Consider the following 26,714-nt stretch of genomic DNA (forward strand, 5'->3'; position numbering starts at 1 on the left):
AAGCTCAAAGCTCTTTCTTTTGTTTCCTGATCTGAGTGCAAAGCTGTTGTTACTCAGTTGCAGATTTACTTGCCAAAACTGGTGGTTTCAGAAGGTTTATTTAGCTACATTTTATTCCTCTTTTTTAATTTGATGCCAGTGATCTGATGGAGGGTTTATAAGCTAACAGTAAAATAACTGACCTAGTCTAGAAGCCTTAAATGCAGAAGGAAACTAGAAAGAGTTGCTGGTAATGATCAAGTTTGGACTAGTATTTCTGTTAATATAATACTGTTTATAATACATCTACATTATTTCAAACCACCTGCCCCAATTACTTCTGTTCTTTAGTAAAATACTGGGTTTGCATTGTTCTGTACTTCAGTTGCAATTTATTTTCCCTGTAAGTATCAAGATTTGAAAGTGCACCAGAAAAGGGTAAATGGGTTATATTATTAGAAATATATATAAACATTAGCAGATAAGTCCCAGGATAGGCTTAATTTTGTTACAATGGTATGTGTAATGTGACCAGTCTTATCTTTAGGACATGGTGTCAGAACAAAATCTTGGTAATTTGGGTTGCATGCTTCTTCTGCTCTGCCTTGTTCCTCCTGGACAACAGTGATGTATCTGTCAGTTATCTTGAAGTACTATTGAGTGCCTGTCCAGATTATAATAAAAGAAAAAAAAAAAGGGTGTGTTTTAATTTGTATTAATGTAAAAATGAGACATGTCAGTGTAGGTTCTGAAGTTTTTTCAGAAATCAGTTGAAATTTGAGAGGAGTTGTAGTAAGCAGAACTATACTGAGCTACTTTATGGATTGTAAGTAGGACTAGAAAGTAAGAGGAAGTACATAGTATGCTTCTTTCTTGTTCTGGTTAAATGTTAACTTGAAATACTTTTCCTGTCACTGTAATAGAATGACAGGCTTTGTTGCTTAGTCATCTTGTAGTAGAATAATGATGAGAATTTGTGCATCTCTCTTTCTATTTGTAGGCTGCCTTAGCAGCCTCTCACAGCCCAAGTAGCCATGTACTTGGCACATTTACGTTGATAGTTGATGTGGCAAAGTCGGAGCTGGGCACATAATATAGTATGCAGAGACAAAATTAATGTTGTGTCTCACTATTTTCTTTAGTATGCTTGAGGCATTCATTATGAGATGCTGAAATTTTCCCTTCTTCCACCGTTGAAGGAATTCTTCTTGTTGCTGTTTTTGATACCAGTAAGGCTTTGGAAACAAAATAAGTACCTCAAGATGAGTGGTTGACACCCTCCTGCAGCTCAAGCAAGAGAAATCCTTGGATAGCTTTTGACACATACAAAATGCAACAGTGCTCCTCCACATTTGAGGAATGTATGAAATCTTGGAGCAGACTTAATATCCTAAAATGCATTTTAACAAAATTTTGGCTACCTTTTTGCTTTGGTTGAACCTAGTATGTTTCTGTGTCCAGAAAGACTGAGTTGAAGACTTGCATTTTGCTTGCTATTTTTCAATAAACGTTTTCACACAACCTTTCAGCTGTTCCAGCTCTGAAGTGAAGACAGGGGCACTACTAACCTAGCTCATAATACTTAAAAGAAAATTATGGGGAGGCAGCCTTCAGGTGTGTGATTTTCAGTTGGCCAACTGTGTCAGTTTATAGGTGAACCAAGTTTGATTGTGGTATTATCTACCACTTTATATGTAGAAAAGCTATTCTGTTAACTGTGAAAGTTAATACTTCATTGTGGTTTTGGGAAAAACACAGGAGAAAACTTGCTGCCTCAAAGCAGTTTGCTGCTGTGAATACTGAAGTGTCTAAATTTTAATACTGGTTATTATGCTTCAGTAATTCAGACTTGTAAAACAAAGCACGTGCTTTGCAAAATCGAGATCTAGATTTATAACTTACTGTATCAAGTTTAACACATGCCTAAATAAATATATCCCAAATGGGCCATTTAGATATCGAGAGGTTTTTATTTCTTCCTTCAAAATATTTTTCTTCAGTTTGGAATATTTCTGTAATGATGGAAGCTGCAGTATAAAATTATTGCTTTAAATGTAGTGTGCCATCACCACACTCTTTGTATAATTTCTCTTCAAGAGGGATTTATTTAAATAGCTTTGTTCCCTGAACAACTTCATTCCTTCACGTTGAAGTAGAGCAACAACACTTATGATTGTACATAATGTTCACTTTCAGTTGCAATTATAGAATTATAATTAATATTAATTATATATATACACACTATGTATATAGTTCTATATAGTATATATATGGGAGTAATTTTTGGGGGGGCAGTAGGTGTAGATGACAGATTTTGAGGATTGTATTTCAGTTCTTGTACAATATCAGTAACAAAGTATGTGTGCAGATTGGCAAATTGCATCTGCCTTTATCATTCAAGTTCTGTTGATACAGAATGTTTCTAAATGTTTTCATATTTTAATAAAGTTTTGCTTCCTTTCATCCTGAATAGGCATTGCTAGCTTTGGGCATCAGTCAGTCTGCAAGGACGCCGGACCCTAGTCATCCGTAAGCTTTTTGAGTAAATAATGATTTTGTAATTTTATATAGGAGTGAGATCAGTTCTTGTTTTTGCAGCAACTTGTTCTTAATCTCTTGTTTCATATAATTTCTGAAATGCATTGTTTATGATTTTGAAAGAGAGAAAACTGCAGATTTTTTCAAACTGCAGAAGTTACAGCTTCAGTGGTTTGATACAAGCTATACTTTTTTTGTGGTATGCTTTTTGATGTGTATTATTTTAATTGACATTACTTCTTTATGTTATTTTGGGCTCTTCTGCCTCTTTGAATGGATAGCTTTACTTTGTTTTTTAATGATGTTCACATGAATAAGTTTTTTTTAAAAGTAAAAAATACTTATTTAAAACAAAGCTCTTTTCTGCAGGGCAGCTACTTGTATCATAGAGATGTGTTTGACTCAAACTGCTGTTTGTTTTTGTCTGAGTAATAGGGATGTTACTGGTTAGCTGTTACAGCTTCATGAAAGTCAGAGGCTATATGCTCTGTGATATTTTCTTGGTGTTGACCTGCTTTACACTTCACATTATTGGTCAGATCATTCATATTGTAAGCACTAGTTGAAAATACATCTCATTTAAAGAATTGTTTCTTTCTTTCTTAAAATTCATTAAGAGCATCAGGTAATTTGAAAAATATTTCAATCTTAAATTTGTCTAAATATTTGTTTTATCTCCTTCCCCCATTTCACTTTTTCCTTTCTTTCTAAATATAGTCTTTGTACTATTGTTTTTTAGATTTTGCTAAAGAAATGTACCATTTGTAGTAGCAGTCAATAGTAAAAAAACAAAGGTACACTTTCAATATTGGTTTAGTTGCTCTTAAAAGCTGAAAATATTGAATGTCTGCAGTTAGTTGAACTACGAAAAGATGTCACAAATTTTATTTCCTTTAAATTAGCATTATAAAATAGGTAGGCTGGCTGCCTATAAGGCTGAAGTTTTCATTTAGAAGTAGCATTTCTGTAAAATGTTAAAGTATGTTTTTTTTTCTGTTAGTAAAATCCTCAGTATCTGCATAAAAATCAATATAGCTGCATAAATAACTTATTTAAAAAAGAATTAGAAAAATATCTATGCTTAATGTCATTGTGTGTACTAGCTATGTTTTTCCAGGTGTCATCTTTTTCCTTGGATTAGGTTGAATTTAACAGCTTTATCTTAAATGGATGCCTAGTCATATGATGATGATTTAAGACATGTAAAACTGAATGGAAAAAACATGTAGATGTGCTTGCAGATATATAGAATCTTATTTTCCTAAATCACTTTCTTTTTTTTCATGTAGGTATGGTTTCACAAACATGCGCTATATTGCCTCCCTGATTAGCGGAGTGGGCATTTTCATGATGGGTGCGGGACTGTCTTGGTATCATGGGATCATAGGTTTACTCAACCCTCACCCTATAGAATCTCTTCTCTGGGTAAGCTAATGTTGTTTGATATTGCATCTAATGTTGGTGACTTAATAGAAAGTAAAGGCACGGTCTGAAATTCACTTCCTGAGTGTTTGAATCCCAACACAATTAGCTCAAACCATCCTGAATGAAAATGTGTTTTAAGAAAAAAATCATGTTAAACTAGCTGATCTTATAGCAAAATGAGCTATTCTTTAAACTTTGTGTTTTCCCTTCACACATCCCAAGAGGTCCTCCTTTCCTATTTTGCAATATATTGCATGATTCAAATATTGGCTACCTTGGGTTTAGGGAGAGCTACATAGCACAGTGGGTAATGAGGTTCTGAAATGCTGTGTTTGGATAGTTAGTGGTGAAGGGATCTGTATAAATACACATATAATAACACTTTTTTTTTTCATACAGGCATACTGCATTTTAGCAGGGTCATTGGTATCTGAAGGAGGTAATTTCAAGAATTGTTTCTATTTAATTATTCATAATCTCTAAGAATACAATGTAATTGCAGTAATAATTGGTCTTTGCTTTCATAGTAAAGTTTTGAGCTCTGCTGCAAATATTTGTGTTATAAGCAAACAAAAAAATGTGGTAAAACTTTTATTATCTCTCTACATAATAAGAAGCTGAATAACATAATTTGAAAAGTGTACATGGAATGTCTTTGAGGTATTAAACTATCAGTGAATGTAACAGTTCCAATTTCTATGGGAGACATGCATGTAGAGAAGAAGGTAATTCAGGTTTTTTTAGTGATTCAGTGTATCACTAATCAGAGATTTTTTGATCTCTTGCTATTTATAAAGAAAAGTTCACTCTTCAAAATGCAAGCAAGTCTTTGCCTCTAACCATTTTAAGCAACTACTTTGGTGTTGTTTCAGCTACCCTTCTTGTTGCTATAAATGAAATTCGCAGGAGTGCTCGAGCCAAGGGTCTGTCATTTTATCAATATGGTATGTGTCATTATAGCAGTAAGGTATGCCGTTATTTAAAACAGAATCTATTTACCACAATTTGCATAATGATAGAAACAATTTTCACTGTATTCCTTTTCCCTTGCTTTATTGATCTCTTTTCTATTCTAGTAACAAATACATTTTACAAATTGGGTGAAAACCTGTTGGTTAACACTACTTAAATACTTTTACTAAACTACTTGCGTTTTTCAGGATAAATACCCCTTTAAGTTTTTCAGACATTATGGAGAAGCTTCAGTAATTGGCACAGGGCTTTTTCTGTGCATTTATGAATGCTTTCAGGGGTGTATGCCTATGCAAAAATTCAGTTTACACCTATATACTTAAGGAAATTTTTCTTTTAAGTTGCTGATGTTAGCATAGTTTAAGTACTATGCATAATGTAGTAAAGGTAAGCATTTCAAAGCAATGTGTGTTTTGTTTTTTTTTTTTTTGTTGTTGTATACGCAGTTGTACAGAGTCATGATCCTAGTACAAATGTGGTGTTACTGGAGGATGCTGCAGCAGTTCTAAGTGTGGCCATAGCTGCTACGTGTATGGGTCTGACTTCTTTAACAGGTAAAATTGTGCCTCAGGCTGAGGCAGTCAGGATGTGAATTTACCCCTGTGCATGGTATGAACGCAGAGCATTTAGTTTATATTGGTTAACTTAAATGCATCTCTACTCTCTTTTTGATGCTTGTACTGTGAAAGGTTCTGGAGGTTTAGACTCTTCTCTGGTCAGATTTCTAGTAGTCTGAGTTGGAAAATATTTAAGATTAAATTAAAGTTCAGCTTTTTTTTTTTAATATGTCAAAAGGGTTAAGCTTGAAAGAGTACATGTAGGTGGGTCTAACTTCCTTCTGAGCTACTTTGCATACAAATGAAGTTATTTTTTACTAAAGGTATGTTTATTGTAATCAGTTATGTATATCACTGTGATGTGGTGGGATTACGTATCTTGATTTTCCTTATTCAGTGATGTGCATGGGTTTGTGGGGAGGACTTAAGGAAGCAGTTCCTTCCTCTGGTTTGTTATGTAGTGGTATTGGTGTTATCTTCAGATTACAATAGCTACTCCTAAACAATGCAGCAAACCTAAGTCATGCAGGTGGGATGATCTGTGTGGCAATTGATTCAAAGTATGTCTTTGCCTGCACAGTTAAGATTTATGAAGAGGGAATTTGTTTATTTGTCCTGTTTTAAGTATTGGCTTTTCAATATTTTTAAAAAATAAATATGTAATTTTCTTTGTGGCTGCTAATGAATTAATTGCAAGTTTCACTTTTTTATATAGAAGCCAGTTTTTTTAATTCCATTTCTAGTTTCTTTGATTAAAAAAACCCATTATACATTACTGTTTCTATAAGTATGAATATGAAAACTTATAAAAGTACAGTATTCCAGCAATGGTTAATACGTGCAAGTTTTTGAGTTCCTGGTAAAAGAACACAAACTTTTATGCTACTACCTGAGTTTAGGTGTATATAATTTTATATTAATATAAGGTAAATCTATACACAGAAGCCTAAGTAGCTTACAATAGTTTACTCTGTTTATTAGTCCTTCAGGAGACAGGAGTGGCTAAGGGACAGGAGGGACTCGAGACTTTATCTTAAAATAACTTTTTTTTTTTTTTTCCAGCTTCACTTTGTTCCTTAGTAGGAAGGAATTGCCAGTGCACTAAAAACAAACAAGGGAACAAAAGCACACTACAAAATCTAAAACAAATCCCACCAAAAAACAAAACCAACCAATCAAAAAAACCCCCTCAAACTATGTACTCTCTTTCATGTGATATTTGAATTATCTGCTATATTTTAGAAATGCTCTGTGAAATTAATTTGACATTATATTGTTTAGGAAACCCATATTATGACAGTGTGGGGTCTCTAGGTGTTGGAACCTTGTTAGGAAGTGTGTCAGCATTTCTGATCTACACTAACACTGAAGCCCTGCTAGGACGATCCATTCAACCTGAACGACTGCAGCGACTCACTGAGTTACTGGAAAGTGATGCTGTAGTAAGGTAAGAGTCTTTACAGCTGCATCAATACTAAGAACAACAAAAAGCAAGAAAATTACATTGGAAAAAGTAGTTCAAGCACTTTAAATGAATCTGGTGAGATTGATTATTTTAGGGTGGATTCTTCTGTACTGAGATTTTAGAATCTTAATTATTACTAGCTTCTATTTCTGTGAAATTTCTTTCTAAAAATTTCACTAAGTAAATACTCATGCCCCTCAGATATTCCACAGCTGAAATAAAATTGCAAAAAATGTCCTAAGTTACGTAAGTACAGGAGCTGACAGTGACTTAATGAGAAAGCCATCACAAACTTTAAACTGTTTTCAAATGCTGAAATGCAAGCAGATAAGTTATACTGTACTGTTGCTTTTATAGTTTATGAGAACTTAAATCTTTAAATTCTGTTAATGTTAATATTCAGTATCTGGAATTCCATAACACTTGGCAGTGGAGTACTGCAGTAGTATTACACTGTAATAGATGCTTTATGTTAGATACTTACAGAATTAACTCAATGTTAATTTTTCTTCTTTGGAAATCCAAAGTTTGTAGTACAATAAACTTACAGCTCACTGTAATTCTGAAATCTTGTTTAAATGCTTTCTAGGGAGCTATTTTAGCTTTAATCCTCTTAACCTTGATTTAGAAGCAAAACCCTTTTTGTTTTCTTCTTGATCATTATTCAGGAATATATTTCTGTGTAAATCAGATGGAATATTTTAGGTTTTTTATTTTTATTCATAGTCATTACTGAGCTCTGGAGACAAAAATCCAAGCCCATTAGTTAACACAAGAATACTTGAAAGAAACTTAAGTGCTGCATCATCTCAGTTGCAAGCAACAGGTCTGAATGACATGTCTTTCGTTCCAGAAGCTAAACAAGATTCTTATTTTGGAATAGAATTGTGTTAGAATTTTCACATGTCAGTAACTAAACTCTGTGGTGGCCCTGGATTAGTCTGAATGGTGGAGCATGTGTCAACAGTGCTGTGTTAGAGTAGGTGAGTTAACATGTTTTTTTGTACGCGACTTCTGTAGTTCTTTTTTTCCCCAAAGTGCGCAGGTGGCTTTTGCTTGTCTCCAGCTGGAATCGTGAAATTGCTTCTATCCAAGCACCAGTTTATATTATATTTCATTTTGTTGATGGCTATAACTTCTCAAGAGAGCAATCGTAGTTTATCTCCTTCTTGCTGTAGACTTTTTTTAAACAAGAAGTAACTTAATTTTTAAAAGGAACACAGAGTAAAAGAAATAAAGACTTGGTAAGAAACTGTGTTTTTCTGGAGGTTAGAAGCTGAAATGTGTAGGTACTCCTTACAATGCTGTTTGCAGGACGTTCTCTATGCCCTTTGTCTTGACTGATCTCTTTCTTAGTTCCATTAGATTATCTGCTTTGATTTCTTTTAGCACACGCTTTGTCTTTGACCACAATCTTCTTGTAACAAACCTAATATTTTGAGCTTGGTTAACTTACACCTACTAAGAAGACACCTGGTCTTGATATCTCTGAGATGTTAAAGTGTATTACCCTTGCTTGTAATGAGGAATAATATGGGGAAAAATTTTCCTTTTTTTTTTCTTTCCTTATTCCAGTCTTGGTTAGATAGCTTGTTTTGGTTTGTTTTCAGCTTTTTCTTGTGAAACTAAGGAGTCTTTTACCATTAAGTATGTCTTCAAACCGCTACTTGTAGTTTTTCATTCAGCACAGCTTTGGGCTTGTAAGAGTTTCAGCATTTTCTTGAACATTCAAACTTTACTTAAATGGAGGTGTGTACTGGTCTGTCCTACTCTTAGATTTTTTTCCTACCAATACCAAGTGTAAAAGTTCCCGAGTACTGGCCTGCTTCTAAAGCTGTGACTATTTGCTCTTTTTATTTCAATGTTTCAGGGTTTTCAGCTGTCTCACTGTTTATGAGATCTTACTGCAATCCTTTTTTGCAGTTGCTGCTTCCCAAAACAGGTCTTCCTTGTTCATTCATGGAGAGTTTGCAGTCTTCACTTTTAGGTGTGTTTTCCAACATGAAGGGAATATATTAGGGAATCATTCCGTATTCATCAGAAGATACTTAGTTCCAAATTGACCAAAGGATACAGAGGCTCTGATTTCCGCCCTCTCCTGTCCCCATCAGCAACACCACCACTTAACTTGTTCAGGCAAGCCACTGTTGGAATACTGTCATGTTCCACTGCTAATTACAAAGTATTTAATAGGCAATATTAGCTGCTGTTGGTTTATGTAGTTGTTTGAAAATATCTGCATTCGCTAAAACCTTAGTGACTGGAATTAATGCTCATAATGTATAGTTTTTCCCCCACCCTTTTCACTGTTTTCCCTTGGGTTATGAGATGAAGTTGTCTTTAATTACATGGGTTGCCTCATTTATGGTTCTTAAATTTTGGCACAGTGTTTTTAATCTACACTTTGTTAAAAAAACTATCATTATTGCAGGATGAAAAGTTATTTGCCTTCACAGTTATTCTTGGTTCTTTTTACTCTTGAATAATAGTTGCGGAGCCTGCTGAATTATTAGCATTTTTTTCCTTTCAAATATGCAGTATGCTTCTGGGCCACTAATAGGGAAATGCTTTGCTGTACTAATACTTTGTTTTTCCTTTTTGGTCAAGGAAACAATGATTATTGCATGTTTCTGTCTATGCAGTAATAACTACCATTTCCATCTAGTAGCAGGCTTGTTTCCAGGTTAATCTTTAGTTTTGCTATACTTACAAACCAACTTCTTTTTTTAATCACACACAATTCCTTTCTTTTATGCTTCTATAATTTTGCTGGATTTCTTCTTTAGGCTTTTGGCTTGGTAATTTCTACTTTTAGGCCTTATTTAATTTGTCATCCAGAATGGGCTTTTAGTTAGAGTTGTTCTCAGCTGGAAAATTTCTTGATTTTGGTTTTTGTTACACAAACATTCCATTCTTAACTCTCATTGAAACCTTTGTTACCTAAATCTTTCCTGTGTTCAGCTTAACTGAAGTGTAGGAGATGAGGCTTTCAGGACTGTGAAATAAAATACATGATGTGGTACAGACTGTCCTGATTCTGTTCTTATGCAATGTAATGGTGGATCTCTAGGCGTAAACTGTTCTTAGTTTCATCTTTAACTTTTACTTCATTGTAACAGCTGTTGGGTAATTGTGCTACTGTTGTGCTGGAAAATCTGTCATTCTGGTTTGGAGGAGTGAAAAAAAAAAATAGTTACAACTGATGGCTCAAACCCAGTACCTTGGTGTCCTCTGACAAATTTTTCTTTCATTTGAAACTTTCTCTTTTCCCTAGTTTGAATTGATGGTGTCTGGTAGCCATCCAGAAGCTTCCAGAAGCAAGCTTTGTAGCACATGCATTTGTGTTCTTGAATTATTTGTGATTTTTTTTTTTTTTTTTTTTTTTCTCTCCTCCTGACTCACTGTCTTGTCTTTCCTGGATGCATTATATGCAGTAAGGTAGACTTTTTTCTTCACATTTACAGAACATGCGTCATTCCACTGAATTCTGTCAGGTTGCTGCTTAATGAGACTCTTGGATATCTTGTTGCTTAGCTCTGATAGGCCCTTGATATATCTTCAACATTTTTTGAATCACATGAATTCACATTCTCTTCATATAGCCCTCATTGAAGCACATCTGCTATCTTAAATACCCTCTTGTGTGAGGAGGTAGTTTGATTCCAGTTAGGTTATTCCAGTTAATACTGTTTTGATTTGGTAACTTCCCACAGGAATAGCTGTGTAAATTTGATTGGAGGTGGAAATTCTTTATTGCTATCAGTAAGCTGTAGCAGTTCTTTTAATCTGCTTAAATGTTTGCTAAGATGTATTTTTTTTGTGTGTGTCTCTATATTTAGGTCATGTTCTATTTTTTTTTCTAATGTGCTTACCCCTCCTCCAGCTTTAGTATTGCCAGAAATATTCCATAAATGTTTCCTCTGGCTATTCATCTGAAATATCTGCCTCCTGTTCTTTGTCAGCAATTCATTCTAGCAGGCTACTTCCAAAATCTGTGCATTCCGCTTTCTTCCTGCACTGCCTGTGAACTTAGTTCTGATTTATAAACATTCAGATGAGTTGGTAAGAATAAGTTTGCTTAAGACAAAGGGCATACTAAATTTAAAAGGATGCTGTGGAATTGCGCAACTTAGTGAAATGAATGGGGGTGGGGTGGGGAGGGGAAGCTTAGTACTTTCCATTAAATGAGCTTTATTGCTGATTCTAAATTTTTTGTTAAAATTTTTAAAATTGCAATGATTGCATTTTTCTGGTAATAAACCCAAAGTCTTTGGGATATTTTATAGTTGACCCCACATACTTATTTTGCCATGGAAATGGCTGAAGGAAGAATTAAAAAAAAATAGAAACTTCTTTGTGATTTATATTCCATGGTTTAGTGTCCACTTTTTTCTGGCCTTGATGGAAAAAGGAAACTTATTCTGCAGTGGCAATTTTAAATTCTACTTGGCTTTAAAGATAAACTTAAGTTTGTGTTAATCTAATTAGAAAAAAAAAGAGATGGTATTTTATGATTTTTATTTTATTTTTATTCCAGTGTTAAAGTTCATCATAATAATCTGGGTCCTGAGTTTGCTTCATGTCTTACTGAAAATTAGAGCATGCTTTGTTTATTACCTATATTCATACCTCATAGAGTTTATCTAACAAACTGGAACAAAACTGTGCTGTAAGGAAACAGAAGTTTTCAAAGGACCAAAATATAAACATGCTGCAACATCCATGTTCTAGTTATCTATTAGGAACCTTTAAATATACATTTTCAGCCTGTACTAACAGTTGTCTTGTGATTAGTCATGATCAGTAATTCAGTATGAACAAAAGTGATTTCCAATCACAATAACCATACCTTATATCAAATACAACTTTGCATAGAAAATTCTCCAAAAGGCCATGCCTTCACAAATTGTAGTTGTCCAAAAAAACGTACTTCCATAATTGCAGTGTGTGCTTTCAGTAGCTGACAGTATTGTCCCTTACCTCAAAAGTGAGGGTACTTGAGGATTGTTAAATACGTGTATGCACAAAAACTGCTGTGCAGCAGTGAGTAAGTTGAGTAGGAAGGGTATCACTTTCTGTTGTGGGATATTTTTATAACACCATTAGTCTAGTTCTGAATCTGTGATGCATTTTTGTAGTATGTCTTTTATTGCAGCGAGCCATTTATACATGTGTTGGTATAGCAGACATCTGTGAAAGTTGTATAAGCAATTAAATATAAGTCAGTATTTAATATAAATGTGTGGTGGCAAAATGAGGATGTGTTAGTCACAGGCAGTGGCCTTTTAAAATTACAGAATCGTACTGTGACAATGTTGTTAACATCAGAAGTCAAACTACTTAGCTGTTTGTTTTATGTTCTTCTACATTTTCTTCAAAATTTATGTGTTTCAGAGCAATTCATGATGTTAAAGCCACAGACCTGGGAATGAGCAAAGTGAGATTCAAGGCAGAAGTAGACTTTGATGGACGGGTTGTTACTCGTTCTTACTTGGAAAAACAAGACATTGAACAGCTGCTACAAGTATGTTTTAAATAATCTTTCTGTAACTTCTAGTATTTGATATTTATTTTCTAATTTCAAATATGTCTAAACCCTAGATTTTCAAGTAGGTGAGAGATATTCCACTAATTCTTTTTGACGGATTGCAGGTGATTTTACTTGGTGTTAGCGTGCTAGATATCTCTGTGTGGAATTGTATTATGTGCTGCTGAAATAGAGCCATTTGTGGGCTGAGTAGGGCCTGGGTTGGAAGAGGACAGATATTTTTGTCCACAATAAGAATGTATTTATTCCAATAAATTTTTGTTGAATTACAAGATCTTTAGTTAAAACTGGAAGCATGTCACCTGAGAATAAGCATCTGTTTTGGCAGAGCCATTTGTCTTGGGTGCTGAAGATGTAGTCTTAAGGTTTACAGATCCTGCCAGTCAGACTAGACTTGAATATGGATTACTTGCATCACATCGCTTAGCATTTTGACAGTGTTTAATAAGTAACCTGTCTTCAGCATCTGTCTCCGATTTCAGTGTTGTTCAGAGTAGCTTTTCTTAATTCTTCAATATAGAAATGAAAAACTATTCTCAGATGGATTCTGCATGGCAAAGCGATGAAATATGAAGTGAAGAATAATTTATCTAAATTACAAGATTTTTAAGTGAGCAAAATGTTTTGCTTGCTTACCCATTTTCACCAGTAACATGCTTGCATACCTACAAGATTTCTTTCTTTGCTACCCTTTCAAAATGAAAAGCAGGTATCTGCATTTTATGTCTGTCCATTAGGTACAACTTAGAAGTTATCTGAGTTTACATTTAAATTAACAGTTTTTTTAAAACATTAGTCAGTGTCTGAGTTCTTAAAATGTACTACTCTTTAATGTCAAAATAAGAATGTATATATATTATATATACAGTGCAGTAAGTGATCTGTTCGTGTGTTGGATTTCAGTTTAATACATTTTGAGAGGAAGAGTGCTGTCAGCTTTGTACAGCTGAGGCACTGCAGGTTTGCTTGGTTTTATATTGCCAAACCTCAGATTCTTTGTTGCAGCTGGTTAGTGCACTACTTTTCAAAGACTTTGTTAGCTCTTGTTCTTTACCTGCTGTTCCCTTTGGTGCTTGCATACAATGGTCGCTTGTTCTTCCAACTAGTATTGTTGGGAAAGTTCTTCCTGATTGTTTCTAGGTTGACAACTGTTTCTTACACAGGTCATCGTAGTTTCAAGTAGTAACCTTGTGTCAGCTATAAAATCATTGTTGAAGGTAGCTGTTTTCAGCAGGATTTTGCCCCTACCTGAAGGGTAGACATAATGCTTGCCTTTTGATCTGTAGTTTTTCAAATAACTAGCTCATTCAACTGGCATTGCTACCAACATTACTCTTTCTGAAGTTGTGAAATCATTGAAATGCTAGCATTCAAATTGCTCTCATTTCTTTTTCTTGTTAGACTTGCTGTGATTTTAGTCACAGGGTATTGGAGATGGGGTATCTTTTAAGCTCACTCAGTTACATTATTCCTCTGCAGTTTCAGAGTAATAGGGAAGGTGAAAGACACTGATGTTGTGTTGTAGTTACAGACACATAAAAAAAAGAATTAGTTATTTAATAATTACTTTGCCCATTAGCAATAACCTATTTGTCCTAAACATACTGCAGTTGTATTGCCTAAACTGTGTCTGAGATACAAGTCAAATGGCTTCTGGCCAGCATCATGTGAGACCTCTAAGGAAAGCTCATGACAGTGCTGTAATACCTGCTTTGGTGCTTATGATGTCTGTGGTTTTTTGGAGGGAAGAGCATAGCATCCTGTCTTCCTTAACCTTGTTCTTTCAGTCACATACAATATGGGCCTCCTGAGGAGGAATTTCGTAGGTATTTGCATGGATTTTCAGATGAGTTGGTAATGTGATAGCCAGAGTAAGTAGTGTAATAAAATAGCAAGAATGTATGAAAACGAGGAAAGAATGCACAGGGGTACCCTGCTCTGCCTTGCTGTGAATAAGGGATACCTCAAACTCCTAGAAAAATAATAAAATTCTCAAACTTATTTGGAAAATAAAGGAGGGAATCTGTTAAACATAGAAGGTTCTATATCAAGTACAGGTGTAATAGTAAGCCAGCTATTTTCATTGAATAGATACTACTCTTCTGTGTCTTTGAGACATAAGAACAGATGATGCTTTAAAAGGAAATGGGAAAAGCTGAAGTGTTTGGGGTTCTCTTTGTGTGTGTCATCCTCCTCCTCCCAAAATATGTCAGAACGCTCTGTAGTGTTATTCCTTTTTTTCCCTCATCTCAACCTTTTAAATCGGATTTCTTCCTAGGAAATCCAACAAGTGAAAAACCTTGAAGAATTGGAAGCCTTCATGCTTAAGCATGGTGAAAATATCATTGACACACTGGGAGCTGAAGTAGACAGACTTGAGAAGGACCTGAAGGTGAAACTTAGCTGCTTATTAGGGAGTGATTGTTCTGTGACTGTATTTTAGACAATATCATTGCATTGACTTTGGGGATTTTGTTTGTAAATATATGAGGGAAGAGGTTGATAATCCTAATGTAGATTCTCTCGCTATAGTATCATTAACTAAGTTTGGACCAGCAGTAAACCCTTACTTTGCCGTTGATCCATTTGTTACATATTTTGTTCAGTTTTGTACCACTGTAGAATAGTATTTTTGTGATATAAGACCTGGTTGTTTCTTTGTTACTGTACTTGCAGAATACCAGGTTATTTACAGGCTGTTAAATTTTGCTTTGGTTGTAAAGAAGCAAATTTCAGTTTTATTTTTAATTTTTTATCTGTTACTTAGCATTCTGTCAAGTGTATCAGTGTGTAATGAGGGCTTTATTGAACAGTTTTTGCTCCTTTTGAAGCAGTTTAAAACTTTCTTAAAGTGAGACTATATATATCTTTATTTGGATGGCGTTATATAAAATCTAACCGCCTTTTTTAAAATCAGGAGAGCCACTTCATACTTTATAAAGTGTGAGAACTAATTTATCTGTGATGTTGAATGGTATTTGTCACATGAAAAGCTGTCTTAACCTTCAAAAAGTTGCTTTATAGTATGGGCAGTTGCTTTGTAGTATTTGTTGAAGCTGTTCTTCATTTTAAGATAGTCCCCATGTTGCCAGAAAAGGGAATTCGTTAACCAGTTGCCAGTGTCATACCAAGAGTACATTATTTGTATCCATGTGCAAAAATGTGTTTTAATATTCTCTATTTACTTCTTTTTCTAAAAATAATTTTATTTCAGCAACGAAATCCTGATGTTCGTCATGTGGATTTGGAGATACTATAGGCATGGCAGAAGAAATCTTCATGTTGCTACCATTTTGGAAAGAAGTCGTGTAAAGGGCTGAAAAGCTTCCGAAACTGCAGTGACCTCAGCGCCATACCTCGCTTACTTTTGCTGTAGGCTTCCTGGACTGTTAGAACTGCTTCTGTTTCTGGAAGAGCACTAGACCCGCAGACAAAAATTTCCATGGCAAAATCAATTTAAAAAAAGCTATTTGACTTAAATTCCACGGGAGAGTCTGTCAAAGTATATTTACTGCAACTCAGAACTTAACAACTTGAGGTTTAGTTAGGCAAATATAGCTGCCTGAAGATACACAACACACTTAGTTTTTCCATTTGCGTCCCTTTGCAGTCAGTTTGCACTTCTTTAGTTTCTTTCAAGATACCACTAAAGGTTCTTGGGAGATATTAAGATTAGCTAGGAAGAGTTTGTTCCAGTGGAACCTGCCAACCTTAAACTAATTGTAATATTTCAACTGTGTGATTGTTTCACAGTTTTTCTTTTCTATGAGATCAATTCTTTCAAACAGGCACTGGCTTTTTCTCAAGTACCATGACCTGTAAACCTGCTTTTTCCCACTCTTGTGAGTACTAACTGCACTTCACAAAAATAAGATTTTTCTTCTCAGTGGAGTCAGCTGTATGTGGTTATCCAGAGTATGTTAAGTTACTGTGAAGAAATTAGAGATTTTGGTGAACTTGCTCTGTTTAAATTTTGTTATTTTCTCCCCCTGCTTTGACACTTGTTCTCTTATTTGTAAGTATCTTCAGATGTGATCTGGGAGATATATACATGGTAGTGCTTATTAAATGTTACCTGGCATTTTTTGCTTTCCTTATAGGCAGCATTGCCAGATACGGTCTTTGATAGAATGTGTGAGAGATGTAATTGGAAGTTACAGTAGTAAAAAATGTATTAGAATTATTTATAATTAAACAAATGAATACATTGTATTTTTAATTTATTTACCTCTAGACTTAATCTGAATTCTAAATTGATTGTGGGTTTTTTTTTTTTTGTTTTTTTTTTTTTTTTTTTTTTTTGTTAAGAATTGGCCTTGCTTTTTTTGGAAAGTAAAGTAAATCTATCAGTAGTTCTCAACAATCCTGAGATAAATGCTTAGAGTTTATAACTTTGAAATGTGCAATTTTAGCATTGTATATATGAGCCTCAAGGTTTTCTGCAGTAGGCACCCAAGTTGTACCAGATGCTTTGATTTGAGACCCAGTCTTTATTAATAAGGGCATGAGTACTTATCATGCAAATTGAAATATAAGTGAAGTTACTGCATATAAATAACTCTGAAGAAAATCCTTTATGCACTTTAACATATTTCAGTAAAATGAAAATTGCTCATGGGTAAGAGGTGTTAATAAGAACCTCCTAGTGACTCATTTGCTAAGTAATGACTGACTTGCTGAAAGGAGAAATGTTGGTATGAAACACAAGTCTCAAAAATCAGTTAAGATTAAATTATAAATATTGCAGCAGATAATAATTGTGAAGACCAGTACATCTAGATTTGGCTAAAAGCTTTTGAAAATGTTTTTTAGGTTTGTTTTTTTTTTCATACTAAGTCTCACCAATGAACTGTGAGAATTTAAAATAGCGTACCTTTCGACAACTGCAAAACATTCCGGAGTTTAGTTACAGATGGGACTTCACATACAGTAATTGTGGGTCTCTTTAGTACCCTCATCCATAATCCCTATTCACCAGTGGCTTCTGTATAGCTTATTAGCTATATTATTATGGGTAATCCAGAAGAATCATAGAATAGTTAGGGTTGGAAAGGACCTTAAGATCATCTAGTTCCAAACCCCCTGCCATGGGCAGGGACACCTCACTTTATCTGGTTTTCTCCTATTGTAAAACTACTTAGTATATTTCAGACTGATGATTGGAAATGCAGTTTAAAGAAAATTTGGAAGTGTGCTATGCCAAGAAAATAAGACATCCTTAGCACATTATAAATCGTCTACCTTTCTCCTCACCTTTCCACGTAAACTTCATCTCATTATGCATTCTGCTGATGTTAGTCTTATTCATGAAGACCACTGGAATCTGATAACGCATAATCTCTTTCCTTGTTCCTAGAATATTTATATGGATTTTGAATTTGAATAAACAGTTTAAGATTTCTGGAATAATGGGTTTATTAAAAACTGGGAAAATGCTCTTACTGGGGCGTTAGTGGAGACAGCCAATGTGATCCAGGTGGTTTGTATGCTGGAGTTACTGATGAATGAGCAGTGTTAGTGTGCACTAACAGAAATTTCACTGAAAGTTTAGTAAATGTTACCCCACTACTGAAGCGTTCCCGTATCTCGTTTAAGAGAGGGCATGAGTTTATATTCTTACACAGCACCTGCTCCAGAAGCCCATAAAAATGTTTTCTTGTTCATCAGAGATGTAATTTATATGAATTCTGATCTTAATTTCCTTATTTGAGTCAGAAGTACACCCATCCACATACCACTTGTTTGTATTCCAAGATAACATTCAAATCCTTGTCTCCCAGTTATGTTCCTGATTATAGCATAACGATATGTTAAATTTAAGAAGCCAGAGCTTGAATGTTTTTGGGTACATAACAGTTGCATAGTTTGAGGACCCAGTTCCATATTTTAAAAATGACCTGGATGGTGATGTACCACAAAAATCTAGGCAGTCTGGTTTTGGCAGTACCTCTTGAGTTTACATGTCATGCAGTTGGGTGAAAATATTGATTCATTGAACCTGTCAGTTTGGAAAGGAAAAGGAATTCTAAGCTGTTAAATTTTTAATGCATAGATTGTTTTTAACAGTTTTGACGTTTTTACTGCCTTTTTTTCTTCTTTTTTTTTTCTTTTTTTTTTTTTTATATATTTATCTCTCTTTATGGTCTAACACTTGAAGTGATATGGGTCCAGTACTTAGTTTACTTTTGTTTTAGTGTTTTTGGGAAAACTGTTTAGCTACTACACTTCCGTGATAGAACCCTCAGAATTAAAGAAAACTTGCAAAGTGTGGAGGAGTGTGGAGAGATTTTTTTTCTTTGTCACAAATGCAATTACGTGATATTCCTTTTTTGTTTTAAGAAAGTGAGGAATTAGCTAACAAAGTTACATTCTAGGTTTTTTTCAATTAAGTTGTGGCCTTTTAAAATAATCTGTCTTGTAGACTCTCCTTGCATGTTCTGTTTTTTCAGATTATGTTCAAAGTACAGCTGCCCTCTGCTTTGTGAAAGGTTGCTTACGTATTGTAGAATGTTTCTTAAGTCTGTAAAACTTGCAGTGTTTGAAAAAATTGTCTTAATGTTCCAATATACTGAGCGATCTTAATGCATTTTAAGTCAGAGTTGGCCAGACACTAACAATATGCATTTTCCTATAGAATTTGTTTTTCTATAAACGATAAAATTGTGAAGTGATTTTCTTCCCCAAGAATCAATTTCAAGTCTAAATTGTCTCCTTTATACACTGTGGAAGTAAGTTTTTGAGTGGCACCCCTCTACTTCTCCACTTTCTAAAGCATTTATTAAGCATACTGTAGTAGTAAATATTTTGGTGTATTACAAAGACTTTTTGCTGTGTGTTCTGGTTGAGAAGTAGAAGGGACTGGGGAAACAGGAGAACATATTTTTTAAGGTCAAGTTGCATTCTTTATACTCTGTGACTCATGCTCAAGCTGAAGAGTTTATAGCCTCTGCTTTTCTCCTTCATTGAATTCCAACACAGGTTTTATTATTTTTTTATTTGCCAACCCATGGAGGTAGAAGCCGTTATGAGCATCTCGCGTTTTTAAGGCTAGATGCTACTTTGGTCTCTGTACTTTATCAATGAACAAGTACAGTTGACAATAATGATTGCTGTTCTGTTTTGAAAGCTACAAACCATGTAAGCCAAAACTACCAAAGCTTTCTGATTCTGGCGGGTGCAGTTTTTTCAGCTGTATCTGGAGACTCAGTTTTTGTTGAGAGATTTTTCACTGGCCCCTCTGATACGGGGGAGTATGGAGAAGAGTTTTGGGTATGTTTTGTCTAGGTAATACACTGAAATTCTGTGTTCTCATTATCATTTCAGCTGATTTATTTTTTTTCTGTAACAAAGGAAAAATTACGCATTATGGAAGTACATCTGCCAATGAGTGCATCAAATACAGGCTTCCTGCAAAGAGTTTTTAGGCATGGCTGTTTTTGAAAGTTCTTAATTAAGTAATCCTTTTTCTAAAGTTGATGTAGACGTGTTTCCTACAAAAGAATTCACGGAAGCATATTGTTTAACATCTAAAAGGAGAGTATTTCAGTTTGTGTTCTTACGTTCTTAAGGCATTTTGGCTTGGTGCAGTAGAATAATTGTCTAACTCCTGTACAAAACCTGAACTTCTGTGCATGCCAGCGGCTTACATTGCAGAAATGAGTATAAAATGACAATTTTTTTTTTAATTCCAGTTTAAGCATTGTGCTGCTTCTATTCTGATTGTTAACTCTGAATAGAGAGTACAACTGATGTCTCTTGCAGTTTACCTCCTTAATGTAAATGAGAAGTCAAGGTGTACCATAAAGATTTTACGTTTTGTAGAGGGGTTACATAGCTTAAATAAGTAATTTTTCTGTTTCTGCTTAGTGAGGCACAAATAGTTAAGATCAAAGTAGACTATATATTACATATAAAAAGAAATAGGAAACCAGGCTTTAAAGCACAATAGTCAGATTTTGAAATGCAAGTCCTTTGAGGAAAATAAAATATGCCAGAAGCTATAAGTGGTTGTACGGACTATAGGAACTGCAGTCAATCAGGCTTTGCTGAGGCAAAAGAAAAGAAACTATCACAAAGTGTATGGTAAAAAGAATACATACAAGGACGGAACAAAACTATGGTGTTGAGCACGTGGGAACAGAAAGAGATGAATACAATATAAAAAAATGTGGCCATCAATGAGAAATGATGATTGAAGAACAGTAAAAAAAAAGTAAGAAATTATATTTGATTAGTATGCATAAAACTGTGTAGTACAACACTCTCTTTTAGCGATACTCAGTTGGGTGATTCCTCCCTCCCAATCCCAGCAAAACTTTTTTTTTTTCTCTTTCTTCCCTGTAATGAAAATCAGTGTCTCTGTTTAACTGTTTTCTCATACAGTATTTGGTCTTGCAGGTATAAGACCATTTGCCCTCTTAAAACCTACGTATTGCTCAAGGTGATAGTGTAATCTGAGTCTGAAGCTTTGGTGGGGTGTGTATGTGGTGAGTGGAGTGTGAGTAATTTCAGTTATGGAAACAGGAGGAAGAGTGAATTCAAGAGAAAATTAATTGATTTTTTTTTTTTTTTTTTTCAGCCCCAAAACACTTGGAGCACCATACTGTGTCACATGGTAAAAAAAAAAAAAAGAAAAGTGCAGTGTTTTAAAGTCTGTGGAATTTTTACATTGGTGAATATGTTAGTCCATATTTTTCAAGTTGCTTAAATATATGTGGATAAGCAAGATTTCTAGTTAAAGCATCACATTCTGAAAGGGAGTTAAAGATAACATTCAGAATGTAATGTGAATTACATTTTACACACTTTAAATACCACAGACAGATACAATAACAGATTATAGTAGGTAGGCAGAAAATTGTTGTTCTCGCCTGTATTACATGAGGCTTTTGAAGACAATTTCCTTTTTCTGTGTAAGTCAAAGCCACCAATTAGAATAAAAGGTCTTGGTTTTTTGTTTGGGGTTTTTTTTTTGTTTTCTTAGGTACAACACCAACAGAAAGCTTGGTCAAATTTTTGTGTTGCCAGCATTCATATTGCTGTTTACAGGGAGAAAGTATCTGTTAAAATGATGGAATATAGCTCCACAATCTAGGATACATTTGATTTTTGTAATCTAAATTTGGAGTGTATTTAAAATTCTCCAGGTTCTGATCGATCAGCTGCTTCGAATCTGAAGACAGAAGAAAAAAAATGCTATGTTGTGTAAATGTTGTAATATAAAGGAGGTTTTTGTAGGTTTCTCTTAAAGGTGCTGAAGAACTACGTGAGAAGAAGAGTTTGAAAAATGCCGAAAGCATTTGGAAAGTGTTTTGGCAATTGCCGTAATCGTATAAAATCTGAAAGTCACAGTGAGGCTTGTCACTGGTGGTAGAATTTTCAAAGGGCAATCTCAAAGTTGAAACATGTTTTTCTACACAGCCTTTTAATCAAATGCCACTCACCCACCCCACAGTCCCCCATGCATTTTGGTGTCTTGGCTTCTTCATTCTGTGTCTTGGTTACTTCGTATTAGTATGAAAGTCATTTTGATTTGCGAGGTGTAGACATTTAAATATTTCCCTGCATATGTTCTTTATTTTGTAATTATGCTTGAATTCAGTACATCCTGTAAAATGTCTGGAAGTTGTAATTACTCAGTAAAATGCTACACAGCTGTTGAAGGTTGTGTTCTGTTAATTTAAGCAATTTTATATATATATAGTAAAGGTAAGCAATAACGCTGGCTTTAGGCAGATGATCTGCTGTTTCTGAATTCACAATACATATAACGGTATTTTATAGATGCAAAACAAAGGTTATATCCATCTATTTGTAGCAGTTACTCAATTTGCCTTTGGAATTTTGATCATTACTGTTAAATAGTGTACACTAGGTATATACAGCCAAGCTGTATGTATTAATACTCTGAACTTCACTGGCAGCTGTGCCTTGTCTTGGTCACCTCACCTCACCCCACAGAGTACAATTCGTTCCCCGGTACAGTGTAAGCTCTTTTTGTCTAGCTCAGAGGCCCTACTGGTGCTGTCACCAGTTTGGACTGCTGGTCCTGATCCAGGGTTAAGGGTGATGTGAAGAAAGGTAGTAAGACAGGTGCATTGCATGTCTGTGCATAGTCTAGGGTGTGGAGAGTTTCTTGAAGAGACTGGGTTTATGTATTAGGCTCACGTAGTAGCTGTAGTTGACAATCCCAGTGATGCTGTCCAAGCCTCTTAAGGAAAAGCTAGGTATCATTCACTTGAAATTAGTCAGCTTAGAAAGGATTTCACATACTGCCTGGCTTATTAAAGTCCTTTTTATCATTAATGCTGATGAAAACTGGTGAATTATCTAGTTACAAAAAGAACTAATTGGACTAAAAAAGTAAGTCTGTATGTGGTTGGAAAGAAGAGGCAAAAATGCAAGAAGCCTGGGCAATAAAGTGGAGAAACTTGAAAAAATTGATTTTTTTTTTTTTTTTTTTGTGGCTGTGTAGAAACAGATTATCAGAAATAAGGTGGTCAAGCTACATATTTCAGGAAAGATTTTGGATATGCGGCATATGTCTTGATGGCTAAACGTTTCATTTCGCAGTTAGAAGTCTCCCTTTCTCGGGATTTTCTTGTAGGGACACTGAACAGTAATGTGTGGTGCTCAGATTGCAAAAGGCTGCAAGTCACAAACTCGTCTTCTGTGTTCAGCAACATTGTTCTGGGTGGTGGTATCATTGCCAACAGCTAGTTAGTTATTTAAAATAAACCAAATGACACAAAATCTGCCTGAGCAGGGAGGTGACAGACCTTGGGGCCTTGCCTGTTTGAGGTCAAGTCCAGCTATTGGACTGACTTTGGGACTGTCTGAATAACCAGGCAGATGGTCTCAGTCACTTTCAAAGAGGGCGAGAGCTCTGTTTTTTGCATAATGTAGCCTGGAGTCTTAAAATCCTTCCTTTACTTGCTGTTTATGGCATTTGTTGAAGGGTGATTCTTAAATATAATTGTTTTAAATGGTTGAAGTGGGACCTTGCAATCAGGTGGGTGGAGGTGATCTTGACAGTTCTGTTCCAGACTTAATTTTGTCTCATTCCTAATGTTATAGGAGACTTCATTGAAAATCATGGAAATTAAACCTTCCTTTACCCTTTGAATTAAACTTCTTGAAAACCTTAGTAAAGGGACATAATTTCCACTGTCACAGAAGCTGTGCCAACTCAGCCTCTTGTAAATTAGCTGTATTGTTTTACCCAAGTTCTGTAATGATACTCTCTTTTTTTCCCCCTGATTTAGACTTCCTCCTGGTCTGTCAGCGCCAGTTCTGGTGCTGAATTGGCGCTTTGTAGGATCTCTGCTAGGCCCTCATTCCTACAAACGAGGTGGCTTAAATGTTACTCGGTGTAAACTGATGTTCAGTGTGTTAGAGATTTCGTTAAAAATTTACGTCTTTCCCCGACCACCTTGCCCCCCGAAATATTGAATAGCAGTTTACCATTGATAAACCAGGCCTCTCTGGATACACAGAACATTAAGTTTGGGGTTGAAATGTGTGTTTTCCAGAGCAAACTGCAGTCATAAAGAAAATCCATCTTGCATTTGATGTCCATACAAATACATTCATTTGTGAACTTGTGTCTTTGCGTATTACAATGGTATGAAGGTATCTTTGGTTGTAGATTTGTAGCTCACTGATTGTGTTTCTCATGAAAGAGAACAGATACACTGGCAAAAATAGAAAAATACTGTGGATGAAGGTTGTAGTGAATTTGGACAATTTGGAAACCTTGATGGAAGGAAGATATTTAAGTGAGGCTGTCTGTGGCTTTGAAAAGACCAAGCTTGTGGTGGTCTGTGTTTTGCCCTGTTTTCATTTGGCTGCCATCAGGGACAGCATGGAGAGATTTGACAGACCCATGATTGTGCCCTGTGTGGCTGCTCTCATGTCTTTAGCCACTCAGACTGCCTGACAGTAGAGGAAGAAGGTAGGGAAAATGGAGCAATGAAACAGCTGATTTCACAAGTATATTAAGCAAGGCACCTTACAAGGGGATGCCTGAGCTACATCATCCTGTGTTACAGTGCAAGCTAAAGAAGTTAACAGAAATGGAAGGGGTATTTGCTCTTTACAACACGGAGCAGCTCCAAGTTTTATGACAAAGTTTATTGCTTTGATATCCTCAGTCTTTGAAGTACATAAACAATTTTCAATTGACTTGAATAGAAATATATAATTACACCCACTCCGCTCCCCCTCCTCCCTGGTATTCTCTGCCTTTGCTTGCTAGGGATGCATAATTTTGACCTTCTGTTGTGCTAAATTAAAGGTATGTCAGTGCTAACGCTTTCCAAAGGCTGGTAAGGATCCTTTCTAAGCAAGAAGGGCTGAACGCGGATTAATTCCTCAGTGGGAGAATACTTTTGGCAACTCTCAGTTTCTCCTGACAGTCCATTTTTTACCCCTGCTCTACCTGGAGAAGGGATGAAAATGGTGTATTCCCAGCAGAATTAAAGTGAGCAGAGAACAATGAAAATAGTATATCTCCCTCTTACATGGTCTTCTTTCAGCCCTAGCATTAGACTTAGATTGAGGAACTGGCAAGACAGGCTCGCAGGCCCTTGTTCTCATGGGTGACTTCAACCACCCTGACATCTGTTGGAAGGACGGTACGGCCCAGCACAGGGAATACCAGGAGGTTCCTCGATTGTGTAGAAGACATCTTCCTTCTGCAAGTAATGGAGGAGCCGACAAGGAGAGGTGCCATGCTTGACCTCGTGCTCACCAACAGGGAAGGGCTTGTTGGAAATGTGACTCTCCAGGGCAGCCTTGGATGCAGTGATCATGAGATGGTCGAATTTGAGATCCTCAGGACACTGAGAAGAGCGTGCAGCAAGCTCACTGCCCTGGACTTCAAAAGAGCGGACTTTGGCCTCTTCAGGAACCTGCTCAGTAAGGTTCCATGGGATACAGCCCTAGAGGGCAGGGGGCCCCAAGACTCTTGGTTAATATTCAAGGATCACCTGCTGCAAGCTCAGGAGTGTTGCATCCCAACTAGAAGGAAGTGCAGCAGGAGGGCCAGGAGACCTCCTTGGGTGGATATGGAGCTCCTGAGGAAAATTCAAAGGAAAAAAGAGGCTTATAAAAGGTGGAAGCAAGGACAGGCGGCCTGGGAAGAATACAGGGATGTTGTCTGGGAAGCTAGGGACCAGGTTAGGAAAGCTAAGGCCCAGTTAGAATTAAACTTGGCTAGGGATGTTAAGGATAACAGGAAGGGATTCTATAGGTATGTAGTGAATAAAAAAAACAGACTAGGGAGAACATAGCCCCCCTCAGGAAGCTCTCAGGAGAACTGGCTACACAGGATTTGGAGAAGGCTGAGGTTCTGAATGACTTCTTTGCCTCAATCTTCACTGGCAAAGGCTCTGACCAAACCACCCAAGTCTTGAAAGGCAGACACAGGGACTGTAAGAATGAAGACCTTGGGCCCACTGTAGGAGAGGATCTGGTTCGAGGCCATCTTAAAAATCTGAATGTGCACAAGTCCATGGGTCCTGATGAGATCCATCCGCGGATCCTGAAGGAGCTGGCGAATGAAGTTGCAAAGCCACTGTCCATCATATTTGAGAAATCATGGCAGTCAGGTGAAGTTCGCGATGACTGGAAAAAGGGAAATATAACCCCCATTTTCAAGAAGGGGAAAATGGATGACCTGGGGAATTACAGACCAGTCAGTCTCACCTCTGTGCCTGGCAAAATCTTGGAGCAGATTCTCCTGGAAGGCATGCTAAGGCACATGAAAATCAACAAGGTGCTTGGTGACAGCCAGCATGGCTTCACTAAGGGGAAATCCTGCCTGACCAATTTGGTGGCCTTCTATGAGGGGGCTACAGAACTGATGGACAGGGGTAGAGCAGTTGATGTCATATACCTGGACTGTGCAAAGTGTTCGACACTGTCCCACATGACATCCTCAGTGGATGAAGAACTGTCTGGATGGCCGCACGCAAAGAGTTGTTGTCAATGGCTCAATGTCCAACTGGAGACCAGTAATGAGTGGTGTCCCTCAGGGATCGGTGTTGGGACCGGTCTTGTTCAGCATCTTTATCTCTTGACATGGACAGTGGGATTGAGTGCACCCTCAGCAAGTTTGCCGATGACACCAAGCTGTGTGGTTCAGTTGATACGCTGGAGGGAAGGAATGCCATCCAGAGGGACCTTGACACACTTGTGAGGTGGGCTGATGCCAGCCTCATGAAGTGTA

At 36.2% G+C, this 26,714-nt stretch overlaps 1 protein-coding gene across 6 annotated transcripts in view; it reads left to right on the forward strand.

Moving 5' to 3' along the window:
- Window positions 1-17,309, forward strand: part of SLC30A9 (solute carrier family 30 member 9) — a 36,665-nt gene extending 19,356 nt beyond the window's left edge. For 4 of the 6 annotated variants that reach the window (XM_061471749.1, XM_061471742.1, XM_061471757.1 and 1 more), the window contains 9 exons: window positions 2,453-2,508; window positions 3,807-3,942; window positions 4,342-4,381; window positions 4,815-4,886; window positions 5,361-5,468; window positions 6,753-6,918; window positions 12,331-12,460; window positions 14,763-14,876; window positions 15,699-17,309. In XM_061471749.1, coding sequence (XP_061327733.1) covers window positions 2,453-2,508; window positions 3,807-3,942; window positions 4,342-4,381; window positions 4,815-4,886; window positions 5,361-5,468; window positions 6,753-6,918; window positions 12,331-12,460; window positions 14,763-14,876; window positions 15,699-15,743 — 867 coding nt within the window. In that variant the 3' untranslated portion in view covers window positions 15,744-17,309. The other 2 variants (XR_009746642.1, XM_061471761.1) reach the window with 2 other exon arrangements.
- The last annotated feature ends 9,405 nt before the right edge of the window (window positions 17,310-26,714 follow it).

The sequence above is a fragment of the Pezoporus flaviventris genome, unplaced genomic scaffold (genome assembly GCF_033815535.1).
Source record: "Pezoporus flaviventris isolate CSIRO_AGI_PZ_B2104156 unplaced genomic scaffold, CSIRO_AGI_Pfla_v1 ptg000002l, whole genome shotgun sequence".
Taxonomy (NCBI): domain Eukaryota; kingdom Metazoa; phylum Chordata; class Aves; order Psittaciformes; family Psittacidae; genus Pezoporus; species Pezoporus flaviventris.